Source organism: Capsicum annuum, unplaced genomic scaffold, assembly GCF_002878395.1.
Source record: "Capsicum annuum cultivar UCD-10X-F1 unplaced genomic scaffold, UCD10Xv1.1 ctg2966, whole genome shotgun sequence".
Taxonomy (NCBI): Eukaryota; Viridiplantae; Streptophyta; class Magnoliopsida; order Solanales; family Solanaceae; genus Capsicum; species Capsicum annuum.
In genome coordinates, this window is record NW_025836164.1 from 366,795 (window position 1) to 378,686 (window position 11,892).

At 34.1% G+C, this 11,892-nt stretch overlaps 1 protein-coding gene across 1 annotated transcript; it reads right to left on the bottom strand.

Annotated features, from left to right (window-relative positions):
• Nucleotides 1-706: 706 nt before the first annotated feature.
• LOC107849933 (nuclear transcription factor Y subunit C-4-like) lies at nucleotides 707-2,376 on the bottom strand. The gene has a single exon (XM_047402878.1). It carries the CDS (start codon nucleotides 2,267-2,269, stop codon nucleotides 1,655-1,657), a length of 615 nt encoding a protein of 204 aa, XP_047258834.1. The 5' UTR covers nucleotides 2,270-2,376; the 3' UTR covers nucleotides 707-1,654.
• Nucleotides 2,377-11,892: the final 9,516 nt, after the last annotated feature.

Below are 11,892 nucleotides of genomic sequence, written 5' to 3' on the forward strand. Positions count from 1 at the left end.
ACTATGTTAAAACGCTATTAGCAAACAAAAATACAGTTGCAATCCCACATTTGGAAATAGTTAATTACTAAACTTAGATTAACCTTCCAAATCCTCCAAAATCTTAGATACTACCCAGCTATACACTTCCAAATCCTCCAAAATCATCTTTCCTTCCAAAATATTTTACCTTCCAAAACCTCCCAAATCATAAAAATCCTAGCAGCTCGAGGTTCCATTGACACAAGTCAAAATGCCGGAGACGTGGTATTCCAACAGATGGTCGGAGACATCGAGTATAGTGCACAGGCTCTTGTATGTTACCATTTCTGAGCCTTATTTGTAAAAAACATCTACCACGGCAAGATGGTTGCATGGTAGAAGAGCGATTAGAGGGTCCCAATCGACGATGAGTGAATATTCACTGCAACCATGTATTTAATAAGTTCCAAGCCCCACCCGGAGCCATCACCCTACAGAAACGGGTGGGTGTTTCGGAAATGGACGGAAAGTAAACAACATGAGATTAGTAAGCTAAGCCTTAAACATCGGACACCGAGTGTTAGCTAGAGATCTCCTCATTTTCAGGTTCTTTGAGTATCCATCATTGTGGCAAATAAGTCATATAAACGAATTGATTAGAAAAAACAAAAAACTTGACATATGCAGGTCTATACCAGCTTTTGTTATCTTCACGAGATTGCACAAAAACAACAAAACTACAAACACTAATCAAGAACTAAAACTTCCGAAAGAGAAAAAGTAGTTAGGAACCAGAAAACATAGCTATATCATCATATGGCACTGGCAGTTAGTAACCATAAAAGAATTTTATCGACTGAAATCCAGGATTACACAAAAGACTCGAGTTTTATTTAGACACAGATTCAAGTCGTTAAACCAGTACATAGACAGCAGCAACAAGGTGGATTTACAATTGACAAATAAATTACACTCTTCCAAAATTTCTTGTTTCACTTCTGCTGTTAAAGCCTCCAAACCAGCAGCAAACGAGATTTTTTAACTGCAGCAAAAGAAATGGGAGAAATTTAGTACTAAGGTTTAATGGTTACCCAAAACGTTATATTTGTTGCCATGCCCAATTAAATAAGATACATAGAAAAACTATAATCAGAAAACAGATAAAATTATTAGAACCGAAAGCCAATTTTGAGACCACATCAACCTTGGTGTTCATTGCAGGTACGCCTAAAGATTAAAAATGTTCATTCTTTTGCCAGTTTTGTACTTCATCATGTCATTACTCTTTCCCTACTCGGTCCTCTGAAGAGTTTGGCACACATCTTTACCTCCTAATTACTCACCAAAGCACATGAAATCTCTTTTCTTTATGTGTAAATAAGGAATAAATGATTCAACCAATTTCCGTTTCATTCAATTTGAGCCGATTTCGTTCTAACACTTAGTAAGTCCAATTTTAATAAGAAAAGCTAATGTAATTGACTCTACTACTCATGAAGAAACAAAGTAAAGAACAAAATCACCCTCTTCCAGTTTACAGAATAAGCATTTTCACTCCCAAACATAATTTTCAAACTTAGCTTACTCAGATCTGAAAGTTGCAAACTTACATTTGGCCATCATCGGTAGCCTGTCCACTGCTACTTTTACCTCCACTAGGATACGAATGATCCTCTGATGTCTGCCACATAGATTACCATACCTGTAACGACATATAAGGCACATACATTGACGGATCAACATCAGGAACAACACCAGGAACAGTACCGGGAATAGCAGGCCTACCAAGCACTACCCCACCCGGAGCCGGCTGGTCCAACGGAGAGTAATAATACGGCACACCACCCGGCGCTAGCCCAAGACCAACTCCCTCATCCTTAACTTCGTCTCTGGGAATTATGTCAACAAGGAAATCGAAAGTATCAGTACGACTGATCGCTGCAGCAATATCATTCTTCTGTAACGTTCTATGCTTATTCTCCTTAGTGTGAAGCCATGAACTGAGAGTGAGCTCTTGAATAAAAATCTCACAGGCTTTAGCAAAAAGAACAGGAGTTTCAACTGAAATCATACGAACATCTTCATCAGCTTTCATTATCTTTTTAATACGAGTGAGGGAATTTTTGAAGTCGGTAGCTTGTTCGATTTCTTGACGTTCGTAATTCCACAACATTTGCAGCTGTTGTTGAAGGACATGGTCGTAGGGTCTCTGTGGTGGATATGCGGCTGACTGAGCCGCAGCAGCAGCAGTAGCAGCAGTGGTCGAAGTTTCAGCTAGAGATTGGTGAGTGTTGTTGTTGTTGTCCATGGTGTTTTTGTGGAAAATGGAAGCTAACAATATTTGTATACAAAGAAAATATGGAGGTGTAATGGTTCTCTGCTCTAACTCTCTACTACTAATAAAATTTTATAAAAATGGACTATTCTCAGCGAACTCCAAAGTAATCATGTCACTTTAATTTATTAGATATTTTTGCTTATTGAAAAATAATTTTGCTTTCTGTCAAAATGGAATGGCACAATCAAACAATATTATAGGTGTTTAAACAATACAAGTCTTAATTGAAATGTATTGCTCCCTCCTTCTCAGAAGAATGACCAATTTTGAGTTGATAGAAAGTTTAAGAAAATAAAGAAGGCTTTTAAATTTTGTAGTCTTAAATTAAAGTTGTGTCAAATGCAGCAAAATATCCTTTAATCTTGTGGCCATAAACATGTTATGTGAAAAGTTGAAATTAAAATATTACCAAAAAAGAAAGTGGGTCATTCTTTTTTACACGGACTAAAAAGGAAAGTAGGTCATTCTTTTTTAAATGGAGGGAGTAGTAAAATGTAATGCCCTGAATCTGGTACCCGAAACACTACACGGTGCTCATGACCCCGAAGGACAACAAGCTAACCCATGACTGATATCAGTACCTGAACACTGCATAATATACTGTACAAATGCAGAAATGAAGGTTGTAAGGCCGTAAGGTTCAAAACTGTAACATGATAGATGATAAAACATAACATCTGGATGGGGTATGAAATACCTAAAACAACTGAAATAAACTGTCTGAACATACTATAGTCTGAAAAGTCTCTAACTGACTGAACTATCTGAATAAGGAGTTAATGGAACATGTCCCCAACTAACTCCAACTAATAAATTAATTAATGAGATAATAAAGTAATGGTCATGTCCTTGAAGGATGAGGACTCATTGCTAACTCTTACTGTTGAGACTGGAATGCTACTGATGCTCTGGAGCTCGTGCTTCTGAACCTATGGTATAAAACACCATAGCGCAAATGCGTTAGTATGTTTGAATGTACTGGTATGCATATGAGGTAGGCTGAATGCAAAAGGGTTCATATGCATGAACTATACTAACTGACTGCATAACATGAACGTGAGAATACATGCATGACTACATAATAACTATAACTGAATTCGTGATAACATGATTACTGAGTCTAAGTACTGATAAAATGAGAAACTGATATCTGTATAACTGAAATAACTTATATTGAGCAACTATATCTGACTGTCTAGGTTTTGATGGAACTAGCTGAGTTTCGTACAGTTTTGAGTTGACTGTATCTGACAGTCCTGATCCCATAGAACTATCTAAGCTCTATTACTGCAACTGAATGACTATATCTGACTGTTTTGATTCTGTACTAAAAATGTGGGAAGTATTCATCTAACCGATATGCCCTAATAATGCAATATAGCTGAGTTGGGGTCCAATCTATAACCCCAATTGGAAGGATGTCAATACCGCACCACTGGTAAGGACAATCTGTGAGTAACCCTCATATAACAGGTAACTATCGTGAGAACGGTGGGAACCCTTATATAATAGGTTAATCCACCTCATCTACCCTCATATAATAGGCTATGATGTCTCAACCTATACTGGCTATGTAGTTTTTGAATGCAAGGATCACTTCTAAGAATCACACCCTCATATAACAGGTAGGTTCCCATCCTTGGGTTCACTTGATGCTAATTTCTACTCTCATCTGAATAGACTTTGAACATGATTAACTGAACTGACTGGACTGAGTTAACTAAGTTTCGTTGACTAATGAAATACTACTGAGATTACTAAATTTTTGAGATTTCTGAGATTACCGAGTTTACCGAGTTTTCCTGAGTCACATGACTGACTAAATTTCTATGAACATGGATCGACTGAGAGTATCCTAAAAATATGACACTAATTCTAGGCACACAGCTAAATTTTTGGGTACAAGTACCCCCAGGACTCGATAGGAGGAAACTGACAATGCATGACTTTCTTGAATACATGACCAACATCACAATCCATAATACAATAAGTTGGAGATTTTATGAAGTAGAAGTTCTAAAGCACCGCAAAGGTTACACATGTATCCATAATTCATTGACTAAGACATTTCATCAAATATTTGACATGTTTCAACTTGTACATGATTGGGGATTTCATATTATCATACTAGTATGACACTTTTCTTTCACATAGGAATTTAATCGAACACATGGGGAGCATGCTTTGGTTATACAATCATCAACACATTTAATAATCATGGATACATCAATCAATGTGTAAATTTAAGGGTTTATCATGATTATTATGCTAATCACCACATCCTAGGGTCAATCTTTGGAATATATAATTTCAAACATGAATCAAAACCCACAACATCATGAACATGAATTTCAATTCAATTTAAATCATGAAGATTCATAAATACACAAATCTTGGATTTTGAAAGGAGATTCTTGATCTTCATGGGTGAAAGGAACCCATGAATCAACATATGACATACCTTGATTGTGAGTTTCTTGAAGTTCTTGAACTTGAAGAACTTGGAATATCTTAGTTTCTTGAAGAAGGATTTGGATCTTGTTTCTTGGGGATTATCTTTGAGAGAAAACCCTAATTTGATGTTGTAGATGGATAATGAAGTTATGGGCTATGGTCTGGTATAATTAGGGATTAAAATGGGTGGAAAAATACCCAAATACCCTTTTAAAAATGGCTTAGAATTCACTGAACGGGATCTGCAAAGGCTCGTGTGATGGTCCGCTGCTAGCTCGACGGTCCGTCATTCTAACCGCCGCACCTGGGCAAGAATAGGAACTCACTGCCTTAGTAGCGACGGCTTGGGCGACGGTCCGTCGCAAATTCAGCGGTCCATCAACCTGTCCATTGCACCTTAGCTAGAAGAATGACTTAATGCCTTAGTTGCAATGGTCTAGGCGATGGTCCGTCGCTAGATCGACGGTCTATCGACCTGCCCGTCGCACCTACAGCTCTCGGTAAAACGTTCATAACTTTTTACTCCGATACCGGATTTGAATGAAATTGGTATCTTTGGAAAGATAATTAAATTTCCCACTCAACAAAGAGTGAAAATCTAAAAAAATTCTATGTGTATATAAATGGATTTATCTTTAAATGTAAGTTTCTAACATTCTTGGGACGATTTCAAGCTATGTAGAAGTACGGGGTATTACATAAAATTTCATTCCCATTTTAGATGTTTACCTACAAATTTAGCCTTTCAAATGAATTTCTATTGTTTATTTGAATCCACCATATAATAAATTTGAAACAGACAGACTACTCATAGAGTTCTAACCCAAAAGAGCCACCTTTTTAAGTAGATGTAGGACAACACTTGAGTCAGACGTCCAAGAACTCAAGGCTCAAGTAAATACATTAATCAAGCTTCTTTGTTCTCTGCCCCCTAGATCTGATGGTGATGGTGAAGAGGATGAGGATGATGGAGAAGAAGAAATAGAGTATTAGGTGGGGGTGTTAATTTAGTTTGGGATTCTGTTAGTTTGGAGTTTTTGAAAGAATTTGTTTTGCTACTTGTTTGTATACTTTTTATACTTGTTTGCATATTTTTTAAGTTGGATGAATATATATGAAGATTGGTTGCTTAATTTTTATGTTTGAATTGTTTCAGAAGCATTTTCTTATTGTTTTGTTGGTTGTTATTGGTTGTACATTGATTTTCTATTGAAATATTTAATTTTGGTACAGTAAAATCTTAAAAGTAATACCGTATTAGCCAGAGTCTTAGGGAGGGATATCCTTCAAAATACTAAAAAATCAAATTATTTCTTTATTTAACTTAGCGAGGGATATGACTAAATATATTTAAATTTATAATTTTTATTAATTTTCACATAGCAAGAGACGTCCATCACAAAATAATAAATTAATATCATATATATTTTTAATATAGGAAGAGAAGTCCCTCACTAAATAATAAATTAATATTATATATTATTTTAATATAGCAAGGGTCATCCCTTACTAAATTATAAATTTATATTATATAAAAAATTTAATGTAGCAAGGGACGGCCCTCATTATATTATATTTTTTTGAAAATTTGTGAGAGAGAAATAGCGATGGTTGAGTGTCGGAGTCCTTCACTACTTTGCGAGGGTCTCACTCACTAATAAGTAGCAAGACTCGAATTAGCAAGACACACAAGAAAATTGAAGGAAATGTATCATTTAAGTCTTGAATGAACTTTTTATTGGTGACATTGACCAACTTAAAGGGTCAAATATAATTTGAAAACTTGATTAAGTTAATTGTGAACTTGATTAATATTTTAAAAATTTTCTAATCTTTTCAAAAATACAAATCAACCCACACCCCTCTCCTCTCCAAATCAACTGTCTCTCCCCTCTCTCTAGACAGTTTCTCTCAACTTATCCCAACCAACAGTTCTGTAAATTTGTCCCTTAATCCCTGGCGATTTCAATCTCCGACGATAAATAGTTGGGTTTCAAATTCCTTTTTGACTTTCAATCGTCAATCGACGTGACAGCCTTGCTCTCCGATCACAACAGCTTTGAGTTCTTCATCATCTATTTTCTTCTTTTACAGGTAAAAAATTATGACTTTTTAGTTTTGAAGAAAAAAAGGAACTTGAACCATTTTCTCTTCTAGTATTGATTAACAATTTCAATATTTGTTGCTCTAATTTGAAATGCGATCTGAAGAAAACCCTAATTTTTGGTATATCTTATCTTCTATTTTCAAAGTGAAATTTGATTTTTTTGTTGTTTGTTGCATTTTTTGAAGTTTGATTTTTATTGTTTGTGTTTGTACAAACAAAACAACAATGTTGGTTTTTTTGATGTTGTGTCTGTTATTGGGTTGATTTGTTCTTGTTCTTGGTAAAATGGTGTGTGTGATATTAAATAGTGATATTATTGTTATTCTATTGAACAAAATCTTGCTACTATTTTTTTTTAACAGATTAACCATCTGATACAATACATTAACCATATGATGCAACATATTAACCATCTGATACAACATATTAACCATGTGATGTAACATATTAACCATATGATGTAACATATTAACTATCTGATGCTACAGATTTACCATCAGAAGCAACAGAGAAAACATCAGATTGAAAATCTATTACAACATATTAACTATCTGATACAATAGATTTACCATCTGATGCAATAGAGGAAACTTCAGATTAAAATATGATGCAATAGATTAACCATATGATGCAACAGATTAATTATCTGATGCAACACATTTACCGTCTGATGTAAGAGAGTAACCATCGGATTAAAAATCTAATGCAGCAGATTAACCATCTGATGCAATAGATTTACCATTGGATTAGCAATCTGATGCAACTGATGAACCATCAATTGGATAAAATCCTATCAACTATTCCAATAGGACGACTTGTCCAGGACTTGATTTTTTCCAACAGATCATTCATCTGTTATGATAGAAGACCTTCATGTTGGAAGAAATCTAAACAATATTGATAGTTGATACCAGTTCCAATAGATCACTCATATGTTGTAATAAATATCTGATCTATTGCACAGACCAGACATCTGTTTCAACAGATGAGTGATTTGTATTTATTTTTCCAATATATTTCTCATCTATTCCAATAGATTATTTATTTGTTGCAATAGATATATACCTGGTGCAACAGATGTGTGATCTTTTGAAACTGTTAGTTTATTACTGTACGTATTAGATTTACTGTTATCCTTTTTTAACGATCCATTAATCAATTATAATCTTTTTTATTTTCTTGTTATTTTTAGATATTATGGCTCCCAAAAGAAAAGAAACTGAATCAATTCCAACTAAAGGAACAAGTGAAGCAACTAGGCTACATCTACCACTCTATGAGCTTGTTTTACAAGTGATATCTCAATCAGAAGCAGAAGATAATGAACATGGGGATGGGGAATATTTCAAGAGTAATGATCGAAATACTGATAGCCCTTATATTGAAGAGTTGGTCAAAACCTTCAGCATTGATACTTATTCTGTGAGAATACAGTACAATAGTGCCACCGATTTAATTGGTGATTTCATGGTTAAGTTAGCCATAGGAAGATCTTTTGAAGCCTTTCAAAAAATACTTCAAGAAACAAAATTGGATGCTTATTTCAGGGAAAGCTGCTTTCGGCAATATCTTGATTTAACAGAGGTCAACAATTCTCATTTTCAAATGAAAGTGGTATATGATCTTCTCAAGCATAGGTTTATGTATGAAAATAAAGATAAGATAGATGAGGTGTAGATAAACTACTCTGGCATTCCTGTTTCTTTTGGATGCAAGGAGTTTACCATAGTTACTGGACTAAAATGTTATCCACCTTTTTCTCAAGTTATACCTACTCTAACTCTAAAAAAATACCATGCACACCCAAAAATGGAAAATCAAATTCAAGTGATGGTGATGGTATGATTCCCTTGTTGGTCCAAGCTTCAAAGTCAAAAATTTGATAGAAGCATTGAATGGTAAAAGACTTTCAAAGGAGAACAACAAATCATTATGCTTGGTTTAATTTGTACATAATATTCTTTGAACGAGAGATGCTAACAACAACATACCGCTTGGTTTAATGAAGCTCTCAGAGGATCTTTAGGAATTTAACAACTATCCTTGGGGTTATGAAAGATTCAAAATGACTGTGAAATATTTGTCGACTCCATTAATGTCAAAGACAGTCAACTTATATGGCTTTACATGGGCTTTTATGGTAAATATTTCTTTTATTATGGTAAATATTGCAACAGATAGATAATCTATTTGGGATAATTTAAAAAAGAAGGAAGACTTGTTTGATTTGCTAAAACAGATGAGTTATCCTTTTCCATTTTTTTGTATCTCTGTGATTAGCATTGACAATTCTGGCTTTCAACGTGGATGTCATAGTAGAAGCTACTACTAAACAATATTGATAATATGCTATTCTTTTATGGAAATACGGATAAGTGAAAGTGCAGAAATCGTATGCAAGTAACTTTAAAGATCCACGACGACCAAAGTCGAATTCCATAGAACCGGATGAAGAACAACTTGTCCATATTGAGTAGATCTTTATAGACTGAGTCTATCAAAGTAATAACCTTACCTCTCCTTAGGAAATTGTTGGCATCAAAACTTAAATTATTGATTTATTTGTTGAGATTTGTACCAATAATATTTTTTTTATATTTTATTTATTTGTTGATTTATTTCATGTAATTTCTAAAGGCTACGATTTATTACCCTTAGATTTGAACTTATTAACTGAAATAAAAACTAGATTCAAATATTGTTACAGATAAGGTATCTGTTGCAACAAACGACATTTCTGTTGGAAAATATCAAACAAATTTAGACATATGTTACAACATATAGTTCATCTGTTGGAACTTATCAAACAGGTCTTCCCACTGTTGCAACAGATATCTTAGATATAAATATTCGTATAATACAACAGATAACCAACCTATTGCAATAGATAAACTATCTGTTAGAAAAGATAAACTATCTATTACAATAGTTAGACAATCTGTTGCATTATAAAAAATTCAATTTTAATCAAATATGAAAAATTGCCACTACATGTGAGTTGAAATAAAAAATCTATATGGTATTTGTGTTTCTACATCTTCTTCTTTTTACACAGGCTCCAAACATTTAGCTAGTACCCCCATAAGCTCAGACCTCTTGCATGTTTGCCACAGTGTTGTCACACAGAAACATCATTGGCTTAACCATTTTTGTCTTGGTTAGCAAACATTAGATGTGTGCAAGCACGTATGACCCGCACGTGGCACCTGTTTTATTTATTGGAAGGTTCATGTCTTTGTTTCAACCTTTAAAATCCCATGTTTGCTTCATCAACACTTTTGCTAGAAAATAATCCATTAGCTTACTCTGGCTCAAACAATTGGGGAACAACTCTAATAGTGGCTGCATGTGGGTAAAAAAAGGGCCTCGTCGAAGATAGGTAAGTTGCAGTCATAGACCTTCATATTTTCATCTTCGAGCAGTATCTCAAGAGCCATGAAATGTTTTACCTCCATGTTCATGACTATAAGGATTCTCTTTGCCTTGGTTCAACTCTTTCTGTGTAGATATGGCCTCTTCCCTCTAACATAATTAATCATATCGTCATCCCATTGGAACCCGAAATCTGACAAATAAAATCTCGGGCCACTGGGAGTTGATGCTAGCTTAATGAGCTCATCGGCTTATTCTTGAAATTGTTGTAGAAGTTGAGGTAAACTACCCTATTGGTAGTAATAAACTCACCTCTCCTTAGGAATTGTTGGCATTAAAACTTAAATTATTGATTTATTTATTGAGATAATAAGTTTTTTATATTTAATTTATTTGTTGATTTATTTTATGTAATTTCTGAAGGCTATGATTTATTTTATTTTGTGTATGAATTTATTTTATCCTTAGATTTGAACTTATTAATTGAAATAAAAACTAGATTTAAATATTGCAACAAATAAGATATCTGTTGCAACAGACGACATATCTATTGGAACATATAATACTAATTTTGAAATATGTTGCAATATGTAGATCATCTATTTAAAATTATCATACAGGTATTCCCACTGTTGTAAAAGATAGACTTAGATACAAACATCTACATAATGCAACAGATGACAAGCCTATTACAATAGAGAAACTATCTGTCAGAAAAGATAGACTAATAGACTATCTATTACAACAGTTAGACAATATGTTGCATTATAAAAATTTAATTTTCATCAAATATAAAAAATTGTCATTACATGTGAGTTGAAATAAAAAATTGTTATGGTATTTGTGTTTCTACATCTTCTTCTTTATAAACAGGCTCCAATCGTCTAGCTAGTAACCCATAATCCCAGACCTCTTGTATGTTTGCCATAGCGTTGTCACACATAAAAGTCATTGGCTCAGCCATTTCTATGTCAGTCATCAAATATTTGATGTGTGCAAGTGTGTACGATCCGCACGCGGCATTGATTTTATTTTTTGGAAGGTTCATGTCCTTGTTTCAATCTTCACAATCCCATGTTTGCATCATTAACACTTTCACTGAAAAATGATCCATCAGTTTACTCTACCTCATCAAGTTAGGGAATAACTCCAATAATGTTGCATATGGGTAAAAAAGTGGCTTCATCGAATACAGGTAAGTTGCAGTCATAAACCTTCATCATTCTGTCATCGAATAGTATCTCAAGCGCCATAAAATGTTTCACCTCCAAATACATGACTGCAAGGATTCTCTTTGCCTTGGTCCAGCTCTTGTCGTGTGTATATGGCCTCTTCTCTCTAACATAATTAATTGTATCTTCATCGTATTAGAACCCAGAAACAAATGAATCAAATTTCGAGCCACCGAGAGTTAACACTAGATTAATAATCTCATTAGACCTTTCTTTGAAATTATTGTAGAAGTTGAGGTCCATTATCCTATCGGCAACATCATAAGCTTCTGAGTACATTAATTACCTATCCTTTGTGAGGCAGAGAATTTCATCAACATATTGCGATGTAAGAAGATAATTTTTAACTAGGGTTAGTAATTTTAAAAAAGAAAAACAAAGTGTAAAGATGCAATGGATGGTCCATCTACTGGACAGGGTTCACTAAA